At 33.7% G+C, this 20,373-nt stretch overlaps 1 protein-coding gene across 3 annotated transcripts; it reads left to right on the top strand.

The window, feature by feature from the left end:
- The first annotated feature begins 817 nt into the window (after window positions 1-817).
- Window positions 818-17,609, top strand: LOC142348542 (uncharacterized). Of its 3 annotated transcripts, none has more exons than XM_075399921.1 (4): window positions 818-1,072; window positions 10,918-11,188; window positions 15,679-15,837; window positions 16,144-17,609. In XM_075399921.1, exons 2-4 carry the CDS (start codon window positions 11,027-11,029, stop codon window positions 17,050-17,052), a joined length of 1,230 nt encoding a protein of 409 aa, XP_075256036.1. In that variant the 5' UTR covers window positions 818-1,072; window positions 10,918-11,026; the 3' UTR covers window positions 17,053-17,609. The 3 variants fall into 3 exon arrangements, with proteins under 3 accessions (XP_075256036.1, XP_075256037.1, XP_075256038.1); XM_075399922.1 differs by having other exon boundaries at window positions 818-1,078; XM_075399923.1 differs by lacking the exons at window positions 818-1,072; window positions 10,918-11,188 and adding an exon at window positions 13,306-13,403.
- Window positions 17,610-20,373: the final 2,764 nt, after the last annotated feature.

The following is a 20,373-nucleotide window of genomic DNA, read 5'->3' as shown; positions in this document are numbered from 1 at the left end:
ATAACAATTCATTTCATCTAAAAGTTGAAAGGAAGTTTGACCCTACATCGTTAGTAACAAAAATTGAGTCAAAATAATTTCTACCGTGGAACAACACAAAGTTATGGTTTCTATTTAGAAACAAGACCCATGAGCTGATTGAAGCTATTTGGTTCAATGGGCCAAACAGTTTATTGACTATTAACAAAATATATTAATTTTGATTAATTTACCATTCTAAATAGTTTTTCTCGCAAATTACTTTTCGGATCCATTTTTGAGTAGTTTTGAAGAACGCATGACTTAGAGTACAGTTTTAATTCAGTATTTTTTATTAACGGATTAATCAACTTATAGACGTATATGGCATGTTGGTTTGTATCCATTGTTATAACGAGCTGAACTATCGGGTCTCTCCAATTGTAGCCCCCATTATGGTATTATTACCATGGTGGGAGGCTATACGTTATATGACCACTGAGCTTGGGGGACTATAATGGAAAAGACCGTAACTGTCTATTGAATTACAACTCTAGTATTGTTCACTAATGGATTTAAACCGGGCGTTAAAATGTCAGATTTACTATTGAGCTGATATTAGACAATTGTGTTTGAACACTTATTTGTGGCTCATCTTTGACTTCCTGCCTCGTTTCAATGCATCAATAAATCGATACATCAGAAAAAAACAATCTTTATTTTTCAAAAAAACATCTCTAAAAGTAAGGTAACAACATTGCCTTATAACATCTTCTCTAAACCGATAATCGCATTGCATCCATCCGCTAGCAACTGATTTTTGCTTCGAAAATTTGTTGACAAAACTTGGTAACGATTACTGAAAGTGCAGGAGTTATGAAACCAATTTGACTCTTTTGAGGCCATGTCACTTTAGTGACCATCGATTTTTAAAAGAAAGATGGTGACTTTACATGTTATGAATAGCTTTTACCTTACCTTCGTCAGTACTTTCGGACTAATCTTACTGGATTAATCAGAAATGTGAAGTTGTTGCAAAATAGATACGTGTTTTACGATCGGTTGTTATCTGACGAGAGCCATCAAAGCAAACAGTTGAAGATTTGAAACAAATGTAGGGGTTGATCTAGAGATTCAGACTTGGCAACTGTATTTTCTGAAACTGATTTACAGACTCATTTACTTCCACTGACATTATGTCGGAATCAGAAACTATCTAGCTCTGTGCTTCAACAATTTGAGATGCTCAATTAATATATCAGATCTCCAAGCAGAATAATAGCCGAGAATGGCTGGTTTTCTTGTAGGAATCTCACAGGTTCTGGCAGATGCTTCCAAGACGATAAATCTTCTGGCAGAAATTTCTACCAGATTCCTACAAGATAACCATTTTTCTGCTAGATTCCTACAGGATAACCATTTTTCTGCCAGATTCCTACAATATGACAATTTTTCTGCTAGGTCACTACAATTTAACCATATAAGCACTATTTAGTTTTTTTCAAATTTTTTTGTTGTTTTCTTTATCCGATCAACAAGGCAACTGTACTGGAAAAAAATTTCTGTTAAACGAGTAAGAGCAGAATAGATATTACTAACCAAATGAAATGCAGCTCAACCGGAACGAACACATTCCATTTTATCAGAATGTTGCTAGGTATTGCAAGACAGCCATTCTACTCGCAGATTCTGCCAGATAATCTTTTTTCTGGCAGATTCTTCAAAATGAACCGTCTTCTAGCAGGATACTGCAAGAGTATCATTATTCTGCCAGATTTTGGAAGACAACCATTTATCTGACAGAAACTGACAAAGTCCTTCAAGATAACCATCTGTTCGCGACTGGGGGGAGATTAGATTGAATAGAAATTCTACAGTAGTTTAAAATGGATGGATGTAATAACTTTTTCTGAATTCTAACAATTTAGATTATCTTTTAATTAATATATTTTTACACCAGAAAGCAATACTCAGCTGCCTTGATCAAATTTTACCGAGCTCTACCTTAATTAAGTTTTGCTATCTTACTTATAGAACTAACCAAAGTTATAGAGCTATCTTATCATTCAAATGAAAGGTTTTTGAAGTGATACTTATAAATCATTAGTTCAACAAAATCAGCGGATTTCAGAATCACGGAATCCAAGAATCCATGCAAAATTCGTAGCCTGAACACTGCATTTGAATGTGCTCCAACTCTTATATACTGGTAGCCGGGTTCCGCGTTGAATGTAGCAAAAAGTCGATTAATAGGTAAGTTGATTCCGCGTGATTGCAAACCCTGATAACACGGGCTCACAAATGTCATGTAAAAAGTATCCTATAGTACATAGTCAATGATTTACAAACATTCTGGCGTCAAACCAGCTCATGCATGTCGTTATCTGGGAGTACAAATTGATTCAAACTTAACCTTTGAAAATCACCTGAATACAGTTTTAAGCAAAATGGCTAATGCAATTCGTTCTTTGTATCTTGTAAGAAATCAAATACCTTTGAAAGTAAGAATTGATGTTTTCAAGTCAGTTGCACTCTCTCATCTTTCTTTCAGTGGAGTACTCCTCCAAACTCTTACAGTGAAAAACATAAACCGTATAAACAGGCAAATTAACTGGGGAATAAAAGTTTGTTATTTTCGTCAAAAATTTGACCACTCCATTGATCTTCTCATTAAGGATCGTATCCTACCAGCCGAATTGTTTATCTCAAAAGTTAGCCTAATGAAGCTACAAACAGATATAAAACAATGGGAAACATCCGAAAATTTTAAAATGTTCACTAGTCGCCATAACGCCAGACAGAACAACAGAACAAATCAAATTATTATAAAAAAGAAAACGAAAACGAAGTGGAGTAACAAATCTTTAATCTTGAAAAGCGCTCAAAAATGGAACAAATTGCCGTCTTCAATAAGAACTTTTAACAGTAAAACTTGCTTTAAAAATGTTTTAACCGAGTTTTTGCTCGATCAACACAGGAAAGTACCCGTTAATAGACAAATAGGAGCCTTCAAATCCTATTTTTACCTATAAAAACGAACAGCCACAATTTGAAGATTACTATATTAATAACAATGCTGATTATTTTATTTAACATTTTAGAGCATGTAGATATCTAACCTTAGGGTTACAGTCTGAGTAATTTACATGTTTCAAAAAAAACATATGTAACTTAAATCTACCAATTGGTTTTTAATTGGTATTGGACAAAGAGTAAATAAATAAACTCAAATAAATTGTTTACAAAACAAAAACAAAACTTTAAAATTTAGCAGCATTTTTGGAACTAGTATTTTTTTTGAACATCTACCATTTTTTGCTATTTGATTGCATATTGTATTTTTCTTCCTTTAATCCAATTACCAGCTACTACACAACACAGCAGAAAAACCATCAAGACAAGATATTAAGAGACTTTTGAAACTGAATTTGAAAAATTTTTTGCCGGTGGTTGTCTCTCAGCATCGTTTTCTTGGCTATGCATGAAGTGAAATTCAGTTATTGCAATTAAAATGTTCACTAGTCGCCATAACGCCAGACAGAACAACAGAACAAATCAAATTACTATAAAAAAGAAAACGAAAACGAAGTGGAGTAACAAATCTTTAATCTTGAAAAGCGTTCAAAAATGGAACAAATTGCCCTCTTCAATAAGAACTTTTAACAGTAAAACTTGCTTTAAAAATGTTTTAACCGAGTTTTTGATCGATCAACACAGGAAAGTACCCGTTAATAGACAAATAGGAGCCTTCAAATCCTATTTTTACCTCTAAAAACGAACAGCCACAATTTGAAGATTACTATATTAATAACAATGCTGATTATTTTATTTAACATTTTAGAGCATGTAGATATCTAACCTTAGGGTTATAGTCTGAGTAATTTACATGTTTCAAAAAAAACATATGTAACTTAAATCTACCAATTGGTTTTTAATTGGTATTGGACAAAGAGTAAATAAATAAACTCAAATAAATTGTTTACAAAACAAAAACAAAACTTTAAAATTTAGCAGCATTTTTGGAACTAGTATTTTTTTTTGAAAAACTACCATTTTTTGCTATTTGATTGCATATTGTATTTGTCTTCCTTTAATCCAATTACCAGCTACTACACAACACAGCAGAAAAACCATCAAGACAAGATATTAAGAGACTTTTGAAACTAAATTTGAAAATTTTTTTGCCGGTGATTGTCTCTCAGCATCGTTTTCTTGACTACGCATGAATTGGAATTCAGTTATTGCATTTGGTTACCAGATTGCGTTTTTATGTAGCTAAATTCCGCAATTTTCTCTGAAATCAGTTTGCAGAAGATATAACCTGAATTTGCAGTTGAACGAAACTGAATTCTGCTGGTGTAGATTCAACCAAAGTCAACATCAGTTCTGCTTTTTCGATATAATATTGGACTTTTGAGGCTGCTTGTTCACTTAGTTGGGTTTTAGACTGTTTTAACACACACTCACACACATGTCATATCTCAAATCCTTGCCAAACAAAGTGAACTTCGACAACCATTCTGTTTCAAACTAAAAAAAAATCAAGTAATATTTTGTGAGGAAAGAAGAGAATCGAATTCATCAAGTTGACAACAAAATTCTTGTATATGCGTCGTCTAGTGTTTTTGTTGTCTAGCGAAACTTCTTTTACGGCAAAAATCAGTAAAAGCAACAGAAATATCCAAAAATTTGACAATTCTATCATTTTGAAACATTGCACTGCTTGATAACCAAGAAATCTTCAGTTTTTTTAATCAATAAATTAACGTTTGAATCTATTATTTCTAAGAATACTAATAATTCTGCTGACGAAATAAATATAACTTATGCAATCTAAGTAAGCAACAACTCTTGCGAAGTGGCATCATTAAGTTCCTTTGGTCTTTAATCACAAAAAAACAAATAGAAAAGCCTCGGTCAAGATACATATCTAGCTTAGCTCTTTTCAATCAGTTTAAAAGTGCTCCTGATAAATCAGTCGTTTGATGATTCTTTCTATTTCTATCCCAGCACCCATCTATTGAACAAAAAATTTTTCTGGAGTTTTTGTCTCCTTAATTTTAATTTTTTGGTCTTTAATCAATGTTTGAATTCAACGTCTGATAAAGATAATAATAAATCTGAGAAGCCAGAAATCAAGAAAAACATAAAATGAAATAAATCTTTTCGTTCTGTAGATAATATGGTTGGATGCAATTTCATTAAGGTCAATTTCATAAGCATTTAAAATAAAAATTTTGGTTTGTGGTGTGCGGCAGGGTCTGCTAGCCAACTTAAATATGTTTTGTTGTTTTCCCGCTTTTTTAAACTCTTTTACTCACTTTTTAAATGCTCTCAAACGAAGTTTGAAACAATTATGTTAGTCCTGTGGGTCTTTTTTATGCGATTTTTCGCTTGACCAATTTTTCATCTGACACTTTTGACTTTTCGTCCTCAAAAACGGGATAAACAGGTAGCACCCAGCGGGCATTAAGTGCTCTTAGAGCTTTCAGCTCTGTTTCAGCTCAAGATCTTTTGTGACTTGTGGAATAGTTCCATCATTTTAACATCACAAATTTAACATTTTTTGGCAAAACGTGCAATTGTTTTCTTTTTTTTTGACATTTATTGTTCATTATCCACGTCTTTCCAGACGCAGGGGACAGAAAACATCCTTAAAGGTCTGATATTTAGTTACTCAAAAAAATTTTTTGCATGGAGTAGCTTTCATTTTTTTAATATGACAAAGTTTAGCAATAAAACTTACATTTTTTTAAAGTTATTTGTAAATTTTTGTCGGTTTTTAGAATTTCCCAGCATTAAGAGCCAAATAACCTGTTCGCGATAACCATCTGTTCGCGACAGATAACCATCTGTTCGCGACTGGGGGGAGATTAGATTGAATAGAAATTCTACAGTAGTTTAAAATGGATGGATGTAATAACTTTTTCTGAATTCTAACAATTTAGATTATCTTTTAATTAATATATTTTTACACCAGAAAGCAATACTCAGCTGCCTTGATCAAATTTTACCGAGCTCTACCTTAATTAAGTTTTGCTATCTTACTTATAGAACTAACCAAAGTTTTAGAGCTATCTTATCATTCAAATGAAAGGTTTTTGAAGTGATACTTATAAATCATTAGTTCAACAAAATCAGCAGATTTCAGAATCACGGAATCCAAGAATCCATGCAAAATTCGTAGCCTGAACACTGCATTTGAATGTGCTCCAACTCTTATATACTGGTAGCCGGGTTCCGCGTTGAATGTAGCAAAAAGTCGATTAATAGGTAAGTTGATTCCGCGTGATTGCAAACCCTGATAACACGGGCTCACAAATGTCATGTAAAAAGTATCCTATAGTACATAGTCAATGATTTACAAACATTCTGGCGTCAAACCAGCTCATGCATGTTGTTATCTGGGAGTACAAATTGATTCAAACTTAACCTTTGAAAATCACCTGAATACAGTTTTAAGCAAAATGGCTAATGCAATTCGTTCTTTGTATCTTGTAAGAAATCAAATACCTTTGAAAGTAAGAATTGATGTTTTCAAGTCAGTTGCACTCTCTCATCTTTCTTTCAGTGGAGTACTCCTCCAAACTCTTACAGTGAAAAACATAAACCGTATAAACAGGCAAATTAACTGGGGAATAAAAGTTTGTTATTTTCGTCAAAAATTTGACCACTCCATTGATCTTCTCATTAAGGATCGTATCCTACCAGCCGAATTGTTTATCTCAAAAGTTAGCCTAATGAAGCTACAAACAGATATAAAACAATGGGAAACATCCGAAAATTTTAAAATGTTCACTAGTCGCCATAACGCCAGACAGAACAACAGAACAAATCAAATTATTATAAAAAAGAAAACGAAAACGAAGTGGAGTAACAAATCTTTAATCTTGAAAAGCGCTCAAAAATGGAACAAATTGCCCTCTTCAATAAGAACTTTTAACAGTAAAACTTGCTTTAAAAATGTTTTAACCGAGTTTTTGCTCGATCAACACAGGAAAGTACCCGTTAATAGACAAATAGGAGCCTTCAAATCCTATTTTTACCTATAAAAACGAACAGCCACAATTTGAAGATTACTATATTAATAACAATGCTGATTATTTTATTTAACATTTTAGAGCATGTAGATATTTAACCTTAGGGTTACAGTCTGAGTAATTTACATGTTTCAAAAAAAACATATGTAACTTAAATCTACCAATTGGTTTTTAATTGGTATTGGACAAAGAGTAAATAAATAAACTCAAATAAATTGTTTACAAAACAAAAACAAAACTTTAAAATTTAGCAGCATTTTTGGAACTAGTATTTTTTTTGAACATCTACCATTTTTTGCTATTTGATTGCATATTTTATTTTTCTTCCTTTAATCCAATTACCAGCTACTACACAACACAGCAGAAAAACCATCAAGACAAGATATTAAGAGACTTTTGAAACTGAATTTGAAAAATTTTTTGCCGGTGATTGTCTCTCAGCATCGTTTTCTTGGCTACGCATGAAGTGAAATTCAGTTATTGCAATTAAAATGTTCACTAGTCGCCATAACGCCAGACAGAACAACAGAACAAATCAAATTACTATAAAAAAGAAAACGAAAACGAAGTGGAGTAACAAAATCTTTAATCTTGAAAAGCGTTCAAAAATGGAACAAATTGCCCTCTTCAATAAGAACTTTTAACAGTAAAACTTGCTTTAAAAATGTTTTAACCGAGTTTTTGCTCGATCAACACAGGAAAGTACCCGTTAATAGACAAATAGGAGCCTTCAAATCCTATTTTTACCTCTAAAAACGAACAGCCACAATTTGAAGATTACTATATTAATAACAATGCTGATTATTTTATTTAACATTTTAGAGCATGTAGATATCTAACCTTAGGGTTATAGTCTGAGTAATTTACATGTTTCAAAAAAAACATATGTAACTTAAATCTACCAATTGGTTTTTAATTGGTATTGGACAAAGAGTAAATAAATAAACTCAAATAAATTGTTTACAAAACAAAAACAAAACTTTAAAATTTAGCAGCATTTTTGGAACTAGTATTTTTTTTGAACATCTACCATTTTTTGCTATTTGATTGCATATTGTATTTTTCTTCCTTTAATCCAATTACCAGCTACTACACAACACAGCAGAAAAACCATCAAGACAAGATATTAAGAGACTTTTGAAACTAAATTTGAAAATTTTTTTGCCGGTGATTGTCTCTCAGCATCGTTTTCTTGACTACGCATGAATTGGAATTCAGTTATTGCATTTGGTTACCAGATTGCGTTTTTATGTAGCTAAATTCCGCAATTTTCTCTGAAATCAGTTTGCAGAAGATATAACCTGAATTTGCAGTTGAACGAAACTGAATTCTGCTGGTGTAGATTCAACCAAAGTCAACATCAGTTCTGCTTTTTCGATATAATATTGGACTTTTGAGGCTGCTTGTTCACTTAGTTGGGTTTTAGACTGTTTTAACACACACTCACACACATGTCATATCTCAAATCCTTGCCAAACAAAGTGAACTTCGACAACCATTCTGTTTCAAACTAAAAAAAAATCAAGTAATATTTTGTGAGGAAAGAAGAGAATCGAATTCATCAAGTTGACAACAAAATTCTTATATATGCGTCGTCTAGTGTTTTTTGTTGTCTAGCGAAACTTCTTTTACGGCAAAAATCAGTAAAAGCAACAGAAATATCCAAAAATTTGACAATTCTATAATTTTGAAACATTGCACTGCTTGATAACCAAGAAATCTTCAGTTTTTTTAATCAATAAATTAACGTTTGAATCTATTATTTCTAAGAATACTAATAATTCTGCTGACGAAATAAATATAACTTATGCAATCTAAGTAAGCAACAACTCTTGCGAAGTGGCATCATTAAGTTCCTTTGGTCTTTAATCACAAAAAACAAATAGAAAAGCCTCGGTCAAGATACATATCTAGCTTAGCTCTTTTCAATCAGTTTAAAAGTGCTCCTGATAAATCAGTCGTTTGATGATTCTTTCTATTTCTATCCCAGCACCCATCTATTGAACAAAAAATTTTTCTGGAGTTTTTGTCTCCTTAATTTTAATTTTTTGGTCTTAAATCAATGTTTGAATTCAACGTCTGATAAAGATAATAATAATTCTGAGAAGCCAGAAATCAAGAAAAACATAAAATGAAATAAATCTTTTCGTTCTGTAGATAATATGGTTGGATGCAATTTCATTAAGGTCAATTTCATAAGCATTTAAAATAAAAATTTTGGTTTGTGGTGTGCGGCAGGGTCTGCTAGCCAACTTAAATATGTTTTGTTGTTTTCCCGCTTTTTTAAACTCTTTTACTCACTTTTTAAATGCTCTCAAACGAAGTTTGAAACAATTATGTTAGTCCTGTGGGTCTTTTTTATGCGATTTTTCGCTTGACCAATTTTTCATCTGACACTTTTGACTTTTCGCCCTCAAAAACGGGATAAACAGGTAGCACCCAGCGGGCATTAAGTGCTCTTAGAACTTTCAGCTCTGTTTCAGCTCAAGATCTTTTGTGACTTGTGGAATAGTTCCATCATTTTAACATCACAAATTTAACATTTTTTTGGCAAAACGTGCAATTGTTTTCTTTTTTTTTGACATTTATTGTTCATTATCCACGTCTTTCCAGACGCAGGGGACAGAAAACATCCTTAAAGGTCTGATATTTAGTTACTCAAAAAAATTTTTTGCATGGAGTAGCTTTCATTTTTTTAATATGACAAAGTTTAGCAATAAAACTTACATTTTTTCAAGTTTTTTGTAAATTTTTGTCGGTTCTTAGAATTTCCCAGCATTAAGAGCCAAATAACCTCCTCTAGGATTTGATCATAGATTACTGGATAGTTTCTAGTTGTATTTGAATGTTTTTAAAGATTTCAATTTCAACAAACTTTTAAAATATTTGCAATTTTTTAAATTTTTTTGAATTTTTTTGAAATTTTTATCATTTTTTCCGTCACCGGGGTCCTAGGGAATTTCTCCAAGGTTTGATGATAATCGGTTGCTTCGTTTATAGACTTATTGGAATTATTGTTAATAATTTAATGACTCCAGCTTTAGCAATTTTTGATAAAATTTTATTTTTATTTCAAATTTTTGGAAAATTCGTATCATGTTCCAAGTTTTTGGATCTTGATGAGCCAGTGAAACTATTTAAAGCTTGATATATTGATACTGGATAGTCTCTTGAGACAATAAAATGGTTTTGAAGATTTTAATTTCTTGCAGTTTAGCTAGATTTTGTTAAAATTTGCTATTGTTTTCAAAATTTTTGAACCTTTTTGTCCTTTTCGTGAGTTTAAGGACCATTACTGGCCAACAAAGATTTTCAAATCCTGCAGATGGGATACTTGACATAACTCCAGAGACAAAAATTAATTTTGAAAATTTTCACTGTGAAATCTGGAAGCTTTTATTTTAAATTCTGCAATATTTTTGCAAATTTTTAAAATATCAGTTTTTTTATACATTTACTAACAAGGCTAGAAATTTAAAAGCTGCAGAGCCGAATCATGCTGAAGCTAGCCTCAGTAAATTGTGGCCAGCTACTGACGAAGCCAACCGCTCGCTGGTCGTTTGAGAGCAATTCGCCCGACATTTGTTGGTTACTTTTTAGCTCTTTTGCCCACTTTTTTTTAGCTCCAACTCCAAACAACACGTTGACGAGGAAAATTTTCAGTAATAGTTAGCAGAAGGAGAACTAGAGATAAAAAGCGGAATATTGGCATGTAATGAGAGACATTTCCAGTTTTAGAGCATTTTGAACAAAAATTAGGTGCGCTCAATAATTTCCAACCTCTTAAGATGACTTTTTTGTGACTAATACAGGCACAAACTTGTAGAATAAAAGGTTTATTACAAAAAAAAAGAAAATCGAAAAGTGAAACCAGTTGCCTGACTGATCTCTGCTAACTTTCAAATTGGACGACATTCAGATCTATTGTACAGTCACTTAGAAAATCAAATTCAAATCAACGGAAGTATATTGAATAGTGCATCTGGGAGACGGGAATAGTTTATATCAATTGAGAGTGGGCTCATAGTATGTGTTATGAGCCAGTGGCGATTGTGGCGTCTTGCCTGGTCATTCTATTTGCATGTCTGGGTAACCCCAATTATGCCTGGACTATGGAAGAGGATCACCATGGTGGCTTATGGGAGTTCTGCCCGGGAAAAGTTTACCCTTATCACTTAACTCCTCAGGAGGTTGGAGAATTTTCGTCCAAATTTTTTTCGTTGTCTCTGCATGATATGACATATATACAGAGCACTAAGTTTACAAAGAAAAGGGCATACTACAAAAAATGTTACATTTACAAGTTGCATTATTCAGAGAAAGTTACCAATACGATGGAATATATAATTTTTTTACACTATACGTCAACGATATTGAAGAAAACATTATTTTGAAGTTATCTATTAGTTATCATATTAGCTGTCGTATTAATTGTCTGCATACGCGTATAGCTAATATGCATAAAAATCACGTACATGCAGTAAATCAAAGATCCTTTGATCAAAGATATCCCAGGCTGAGGTTCCGGACCAAAAAAGTTGTTATGTCAAGACAAAACTTAATGCCCGAGGGAGCATAGTGCATTCGAAATGACACTGTCAAAAATATGAATGAGTGCACGAACTTCTAGACAGATGCAACTTTGAATGCACAAAATTCTGAATATAGTGACCCTTATAAGCTCACAATTTATCCAAAATAGCAAAGAAAGCCCAAAACGATTTGAGCTCATGGTTGATTCAGAGCGCTTACGAAAGTGCTTGCTTAGGTACAAGCTTTATACGTTGAAAAATTCATGTCATTTTAGTACAAAAGTGGAAAGTTGTTGCAAAAATTTTGCAACTAATGCATTAAATTTCAACCATCATAGTCCTTATTAATTTTCATACTTGATACAAATTTTTATATAAATTTTATGTACGACCTAAACGTGAAAGTATACAGCTAGGTCTGGACATTCACACGAAGAGGGCACTAGAAATTCTGAACGCTCAAAAGTCTGATAAACGCACAAAAGTGTGGACGTGAACAAGCAAACATCTCGACATACTCACTCTTGAACCAACGAAGAGCACACAAAAGTCACGAAAGCACGAAATTCTGGACTTAAGCGTGTCTTTTCGGGGACTGTCTAAACATAGGCATGTTCCACCTGAGGTGTTCTGAACATGTTGTTTTCCGGTCTGGACTTCATTCTGAAATCACTTTTAAAATTGGAATTATTCAGAGGATACTGTAATGAGTAGGGAGTACATATATTGTTTCAAACTCTATAAAAAAGGATACCAAACAAAAAACATTAACTTGAATCAGCTCAATTTGCATATTATACATTTAAAAAAACTTCCTACAATCCATCAAAAATGCTCTGACAAAAATTGGCAAAAATGGTCAATTGCTTTGAGGAATTTTTGGGAACAGTGAAGGAACGATTAACGATTACAAATTTGAGAGAGAAATAGCACTTCACAAAGAAAGCAAACAAAATTATAAATTGATATTCAAACAAGAACTGAAACAATGAAAACATTCTAACTAGTTTGACAAAAATTCCAATGTTTTTGCACACGTGAAAATTTAACCCATTAAAAATTGAATGAACTTTGAATGGACCCATTCAAAAACCAACAAATAAGTTAGAGATTAAGAGTGAACAAAATCACTTCGACCACAAAAACACACTTGAATTGCTACTGTATCAAGATTTGCGTTACAAAAAAATCTAACTGATAAAAGACAGTAAGATTAGTGCAAACATGAATGAATGAAGAGTGAAAACAATTGAAAGCCGTTTTAAACAAATGAACACCGAAGAGCTAAAAGCTCAAAAATTTACCCAGAAAACAAGTTTAACGGCAAAACTCTTCGAGAAAAGGAAGCAAATGAAGTTGAAAGTATTTTCAGGTCATTTTTCAATAACCAATCCAAAAATATTTTGTTCAATAAAGTATTAAAATGAAAAAAAAATTTTCATTGATAAATTTTGATTTGCTTTTAACAGATATTTCGTTTTAGCTGTTGGATGATTGCCTTATATCAAAGTTTTATACAATGTATAAATTTAATTAAACAATTAATACAGATTTTAATTTCTTGAAATTAGTTTTGTAAATGTAAAAGAAAAGTTCAGAGTGGTTCAGAAATTGAAATTAAACGTCATAATTTGTCATTAATTGCTGTGAAACAAAATTTGTAGCAATTGTCTTGCTCGATCGGTCTTTTTTAAAAATTTTTTGGCTAACCTTTTTTTATTTGATAGATTTTATCATCAGATAACAAAAGATACAAGGTTGACACATAAAGAGCATCGCATCTCTCAGCAGTTCTCATAGTGCCTTGCGAATTACTGCTATAAGAACGCGACTCACCAAAACTGTTGCGGAGACTTAAATACTTGATATGCAGGTCAGTTATTAAGAGTTTCAACCCTTACTCGACCCCACCTACCCCTTGTGCACACTCACCCACGTAATTCCAACCGTAACTCTGCTACCTTGCACTCTCGGACCCCTCCCCCTTGCCCCTCCCCAAACAAATACTTTTATGCCAGCATCCCTATGACGCAGCTGACTACTGACGGAGTCAACGCTCGCTGGTCGTTCGGATGGGACTCGCCCCAGGTTCGTCGGCTATGATTTAAGATCCAAATTTTTTCAACAGATTTTTTTGCATAAGTCCTCAGTGTTTTTTGAAAAGGCCCTAAAAAGTTTACATTTACTCCCCATGTCTCTAAAATAATTAATTAAAAAGGAAAGTTTGAGGTTTCCACTAATGTTTTATATGATCGCTCCTGAACATATTAGTGAGTATACAAATAGAGATAATACAATTTCCCTATACGATCACGCATCATTTTTTTCGTTTCTTAGACTAGCTGTTAGAATTTTTGCAGATTTCTTTGAGAAAAATTTGTTCGGTATTTGCCGCTCATGGTAAGAAGCTTTTCCGAGTGTCGAACTGTAAACCTAAATTCAATTTTATGGTTTCAAACTAGGTTCAAACATAATTAGCAGCAGTCGTCGACCTCTCGAAGAGTAATGGCATGGCGATATTCGTTCTTATATTGATCTTAATATCCCTGTAGTCTTCTTGCGATTTTTTTCTTAAGCGACGTTTCGTCTGATACTTATAGTTTTTGGGCGTCAAAAGTTGAATAACTAGATAACGCCAGAGGGGCAGGAAATCGCTGAGCAAATCTTTCATATGGTTGCTGGTCTCTAAGTGTAGAATTCATCTGAGAAGACATAAAATCAACTTTGAAAGGGCAGTGTTTTGCCATTTTCCTCATCTTTCAATCAGCCCCCCACTTTTCCCCCCATTGATTTCCGCCGCTCGTCTTCCAAGAATTAACCCGCCCACGTGACTCATCTAAGCTCACTCTCCCCTATGCTTCATTCCCAACTCCTGCTCCTACACCAATCCCCTTCAAACCCCTCTCCCCATTCCCGCTTCTATTCCCAATCCCTAAACCTAAACTGGACACTACCAACGCCAACGCCAGTTTTTTGGACCATCGGACGTTTGAGAGACACTTTCCTGACGTTAGTTGGTATATTTTCAATCCATTTCACTTTTTTTTGCAAATATCTCACAATTTTCACGCTTGGCTTCTGACTTAATTCACGCACTGTTTCAAATAGAATTTAGAATTCTCTCAACAATTTTGCGCGAATTAAAGGGGGCTATATTACGACAACTTGCCAGCTATGTTTTCTGGTAGGTTTTTGTATTAGAATTATATCTTCTCTTAGATAGTATAATAGGATAATCTACATTCATTGCCAAAAGTGAACACACAACAAACAAATTTACATGTTATATTGCCAATTTCGGACTCAATTTAGGCAATATAATTTTTTCGCTTCCTATGATTTCCATGTTAATCAACGCATTTAATGGAAAATCAGAAAAACTGACAAGCCTACATCCCGATAAAATATAGATGAACTGAACCTACTGAGCTGACGAAAAAGCTGCAAATTATTATCTGGAATTCCTTTGTAAGTAAGCCTGTCAGTTTTTTTGGACTAAAGATTTTATGTTATAATTAAGTTTTTGATAATTAACCGTCAATTGAAATAAAAATCAAAAGAAGCGACTAAAATTATGTTTACTAAAATGACTTCAAAAACAGGAAATTTAAAAATTAACATGTTGATTGCACTTTGACTTTTTGCGTTTTCTTCTGTCATTGAGTGTATAAGACTTTTGATCTTCTGCAATCTCCGAACAGTTTTTAGAGCGTGAGTTTTTGCATTTCATGATTCTTTTACGAATCTTTTGTCCTGTAAATGATTCAACAAAATTATATGATTCAAGGGGTTATATTTGACCCGGGTTATATTTTCTCCCAGCACGGGATGCAGTTTCTTTGATTTCATTCTGTTGTTGCCATATACTCGATTTCTTAGTACGAAAACAACGTAGAAATCATGTTAAGCCTTAAGTTTTTCGTACCTAGGTTTCATTTTTGTCATTTTCGTTTATTTTATGAAATCTTCGTCCTTATGCAAGGCCTTAAGAATTTACATGATTTCTACGTTTTATTCATACTAAGAAATCGAGTGTGGCAACAACAGAATGAAATTGAAGAAACTGCACCCCGAGCTGGGAGAGTTCATAACACAGATGCTCGGGCAAAAGCTTCAAAATTAACGTGTAATGTTTTTTGTTAAAACAGGCACAGGGAGACAATTATGTGAAAGGAGAATGTTATAAATATGACCAAAAGGGTGCAGATAGATACAAGCAACACTACACACAGATCAACGTAGCCAGAGGACTACTCATAACTGGCATATGTCTGGCTGTTCCAATCATAATACTCATCATTTTACAGGTGAGAAGTTTAGCAACGGATCTGGTTCAAAAGTTAGAAAATGAGTAATTGATTTGTGATCTCTGATGACTAAGACTAATAGTTTTTCATTCTGTAATTCTGTTTTGCATATTTTTGATCTGTATTTTTAACTGCTGAAAGACTCCACTTAAATTATGAGTACGTGTTTTCATGCCCCTTAAATCGTTTCTAGCATGAGACAGTAGCTTAAAATTTTCTCATAATTCAAATCGTTCAAGATTCTGCAAGTTTTCAATCCACATGGGACTCGTGCTTTATCGAGTATATGACTTCGATTTGTTTCAGATGTGCAACAAGGTGCCTTTCTTCGTGGGTGGCATTTTCGCTATTTTACAGTTCGCGTGCCTTTTAGTTGCGGCAGTTATGATGACCACAGGTTTCAGTGGGATTGATAAAATAGCAGTTGGTTTCAACACAGTTTCAGTTTACATTGCAGCAATTCTCGCCTTTTTTCTTACCATAATTATATTCTCATCCAAATCTAAGTGTTGGGATCGTTGCAGAGGGAATGAAATGTACCACGACCAGGAAACAGGTGAAGATGAAACTTATAAAGCTGGATCGGACGAAAGTCCCTACCGGGGATCCAAAAGTACGAGACCCAGCACTGAGTCTTCGTCTCTTGTTCGTTCTGGAACCACAAAAAGATCGACGCTTAGTTCTGAATTGGCCTCTCAAGCAGAAACTGAAGACCAAATGCCAGATGTTGGAAAGTCATACGGATCTCAAAGAGGAAGTCAGTCAGCATCTGAGATGTCAAAATCAGTTGTTGGAACCTTGTCACAGAGATCCTCACAGGTGTCTGCAACGTCGGCGGGAAGCCCTTCAACGTCCGCAAGTGCCCCGTCTAAGACATACGTAGGAACCACTGCAACTGGAAGTTCGAGACAAAGCATGGCTGCGTCAACTAGGGGAGGTCAGAGACCGGAAACAATAGAAGAAGAAAGTGAAGTACCTGCCGGAGATACAGAAGAGGAAGTTGGTGAAAAGGACAGAGGATCTGTTTCGGGGCTCGAGGACGAAGAAGATGTGGATGCAAGAGCAGACGATACAGCAAACGATAATTACGTTTCAGATTACGAAAGTGAAGAGGAAACTGAGGGTCTGAAGGAAGATCAGTATTCGGGTGACTTCGGGTCGACCGAGGAAGAGCCAGCGAAAAATGAAGGCAGTGGGAAACAAAAGAAAAAATAGTTTAATTTTGGAACTGAGCCTACTCGTACGGAAATTTCCATCTTCAATAATACCAGGAAAAGAAGTCGATCTGTACATTAAAAAATACTGCAGGTACCAACTAGAAGAAAGAGCAATTAAAGGCTCTGTCTATACAGAATTTATCACGAAAAACAATTTTAGAGCAAGTACTAGATTGAATCGTTGATTGAAGAGGACTTTTTTTGCAATTGGTTTGAGAAACTTTATCCCGCTTTATGAAATTATTGGGCGCAAAATTTGAACAAAAATGAATTTGAACAGAGCTGAAATTGTACACGGGTTTTTGTTGCACTTATTATGGCGGTATCAAAATTTTGTTGGCATGCGTTGACCTGAGAAGGAAAAGCAACGAAATGCAAACTAAAGACGAATAAACAGTAAACCAACTGAAAAAAGTTTACACGATTTGTTAATGAACTGCGTAATTTCCGATTCGATAACTACATTTGGACATATGAAATATCACATTTGATGTAAATTAACAGACTGATTTGAAAACTACTTGAATTGAGATATTTTGTCGAGAGAAAATCAAATTATAAACAAATAGAATTTTAATTCGAGTTGCTTTTGCCCAAGTGGTCATAGAATTGATATGCAGTTTTTTCATGCCATTTCTATGAACACTACTGTGCTATATGTAAATGCATGCACCTTCTTCTTATTTTATCTAATCTGACAGACATTAATCAGATTCTATGCGATAAAAATAACTCACGCCCAAGCGTACATGATAGAATTTCTTCGTATTGAAAAGTTGGAGAATTTGTTTTTATCAATCTGAAATATTCTGTGTGTCAAGCCTTAAAAGGGGTCAGAGTTGGAGCCAAAATGATTACTGGTCACAAAATTTTCCTTGCTCCATTAAGAGTATTGACTGATTTTTCGTCTCTTTTAATATTTCAAATTCAGAAACGGTTAAATAAACAGCTATATCCCGGAAGGCATTAAATGGCTTGCTTGCCAGTTCTATTAGATCCCTACGCCCTACTAGTAGCTAAGTATGTAATACACCGAAACTGTTCTGATTAGAAACAAATTCACGGATTGAAGTCGGGTTCTTAATCTTAAGGTTTTTACCACCCTCAGTTAGCCCCCGCCTCCTCAGTCATCACACCCCTCTACTATCCCCCCGTCCAATCTCCTCCACCTGGCAATTTGGACCCCCATTCCCTTTTTATTGATTTTTTATGTCGATGAGAACTCATGTTGGAATGGTGATTTTAGTCTAGCTAGATTAAAAAAGGGAGCGAAAAAGCAAGATTTTTATTGCTATTGCGAGAAAAGTTTTCAGACTGATTTGAGATGTCAATGCAGCGAATAGATTTTGACCTTTAAGCTATTTTTTTTCATAAAATATTAGGGAACTTTTGAGTTTTGATTGTTTGTTGAAAATCTCCAGTTCTTGTTTCTTAGAACTATTTTTGGCAAGTTTAAGTGGCTTTCAGAAGAGACCTAAAAGAAAGTTATCGACGATTCTAGTTGTTAGCTATTAGTTTTAATACTTCAAATCTGCTCAGTAAATGGAAATTTTGAGTTGCTGGTTTTTTATATTTGCCAAAGCTCAATACTTACAGCCGTTATCTACTGTCTTTTGAAGCATAGGTGTTCTATTTAGGTGTTTCAGTTGATTGCTGATGGGTTTTTGACCGTGAATACCATTTTTATGCTCCGGAATAAAGTCAATGATGACAATCCCTATCAGTTCTCTAAAAGAATAGTAGGTAATTCATTTTTTGGGTATTTGAAAAAATAGCTAATGACTTCTGTGGCCTTGTCGCTATTGGTTTTCAAAAATATTTTAGTCCATTTAAGATTTTATCCACACTTGCTGGTTGGTTTGTTGTTTTGTCACTTGAAGTCATTGTTGAAAAATCTCATCGACCTTTAAGTTGGATATGAAAAATTATACTTGATTATTGTCTTTTCTTGTTAATGCTTTTCCGTTGAAACTGTTTGTGTAAATTTTTTTTTAGTTTTGGCATAGTCAGTTCTTTTCTCATTTCACATGGCACTCAGTAATACCAAACTCATCGGATGAAGGCTCATGATATGGCCTGGCTGATAGGTTATGTTTAATGATTTTGAATTATAATGATCTGATTTAATGACTTGATGATTACTTGTTTGTCTTCACAAAGTTTTATTTTGTGTTTTTTTGCCTCTAACTGTCGTTTTTTTTAGTCCTGGTCTCAATTGATTATCGAATTGAGTCTTCGAGAGGTCGAATTGACTATAAGTTTTTGAAAGCCAGATATTTTGATTTCGGTAAGGGTTTTAGCACTGTGGTACGAGTTTTAAATACTCCCACAATTCTGTTTCAGAGAAGAAATGTGAAATTCGTTCTTTTAATTTTATTGATTTTCAACCAAGGAACCTGTTCTCATTGGTTTTCTTCGAGGCTGTTGTATTTACTTTTATAAATTTATTTTACTTTTTGATCACATAAGTTAAAACTTTCTCGTATGATTTTTGACGCAACTCACAAAATGTTTCAACTGACTGGAATTTAGAATTAATTCAGTAAATTTACTCAAATAAGTTGAAAGTTCAAAACAGAAATCAAAAGAATTGTATAAAACAATAAAGCACGGGAAATGAGACACTGCTCAGAAACAAAGCAAATTTTATCAAAGTTTGGGATTGGCGTTATTATCTTCTTATTTAGAGTTTTAACTGTTATTTAACTCATCGAAAAAAACTGTGAAGCAAGTTTCAACATTTTTTGACAAACTTGTCCCATTTTTTGTTTCTTTTTCTCTGACTGTTTCAATTGAATTGTCGATCAGTGGTGTCAACGATGGCTATTATCTAAAATTGACATTTTCGTCTTAGTAGTACTACCGGCTGTCACACGAGAAAAATTTTTATACTCCTTTTAACGACGAATTTAACAGCTGTAATGAAATGCCTATTAAAAAAATTTTCTGAGATAAAATTGAATTAAGAAAAGCACTATCTAAATCGATGGAATTTAGATATTCACGATATTTTAAGGGCGATTGGAATTGACATCGAATATTTTTTCCATATATCAGAGTAGGCGAGAAATTGAGGTACAATATTCCGTCAGCGTGTGGAAAATGTTTTAAGTGACTTTTTGGCCAATTTTTCTTTTAAGCGTTCAATTTGGAATTAATGAAAATGCCGATCGGTTTTTGTCTCATCTAGTTACCATTATATTATGTTGGTTTTTGTGCGCAAGAGATTGGCCAAAGAGTAGCTTTATCCAGTTTAGCAGTCTTTTCTAAATTTTAGAAATCTTGTTTTTGGGTTGTTTGTAGATACTGTATAACTTTA

Source organism: Convolutriloba macropyga, chromosome 10, assembly GCF_964194025.1.
Source record: "Convolutriloba macropyga chromosome 10, txConMacr16.3, whole genome shotgun sequence".
NCBI classification, from domain to species: Eukaryota; Metazoa; Xenacoelomorpha; order Acoela; family Convolutidae; genus Convolutriloba; species Convolutriloba macropyga.
The sequence above is the reverse complement of the archived record's forward strand: the minus strand, read 5'-3'. Positions and strand labels throughout refer to the sequence as shown.

Bases quoted from the DNA above. Each gene is read 5' to 3' on its own strand.
- LOC142348542 (XM_075399921.1), top strand. From the start codon at position 11,027: ATGTGTTATGAGCCAGTGGCGATTGTGGCGTCTTGCCTGGTCATTCTA. The intron at 11,189-15,678 runs GTTGGAGAATTT...TTGTTAAAACAG, and splicing joins ATCACTTAACTCCTCAGGAG to GCACAGGGAGACAATTATGT. The intron at 15,838-16,143 runs GTGAGAAGTTTA...GATTTGTTTCAG, and splicing joins TAATACTCATCATTTTACAG to ATGTGCAACAAGGTGCCTTT.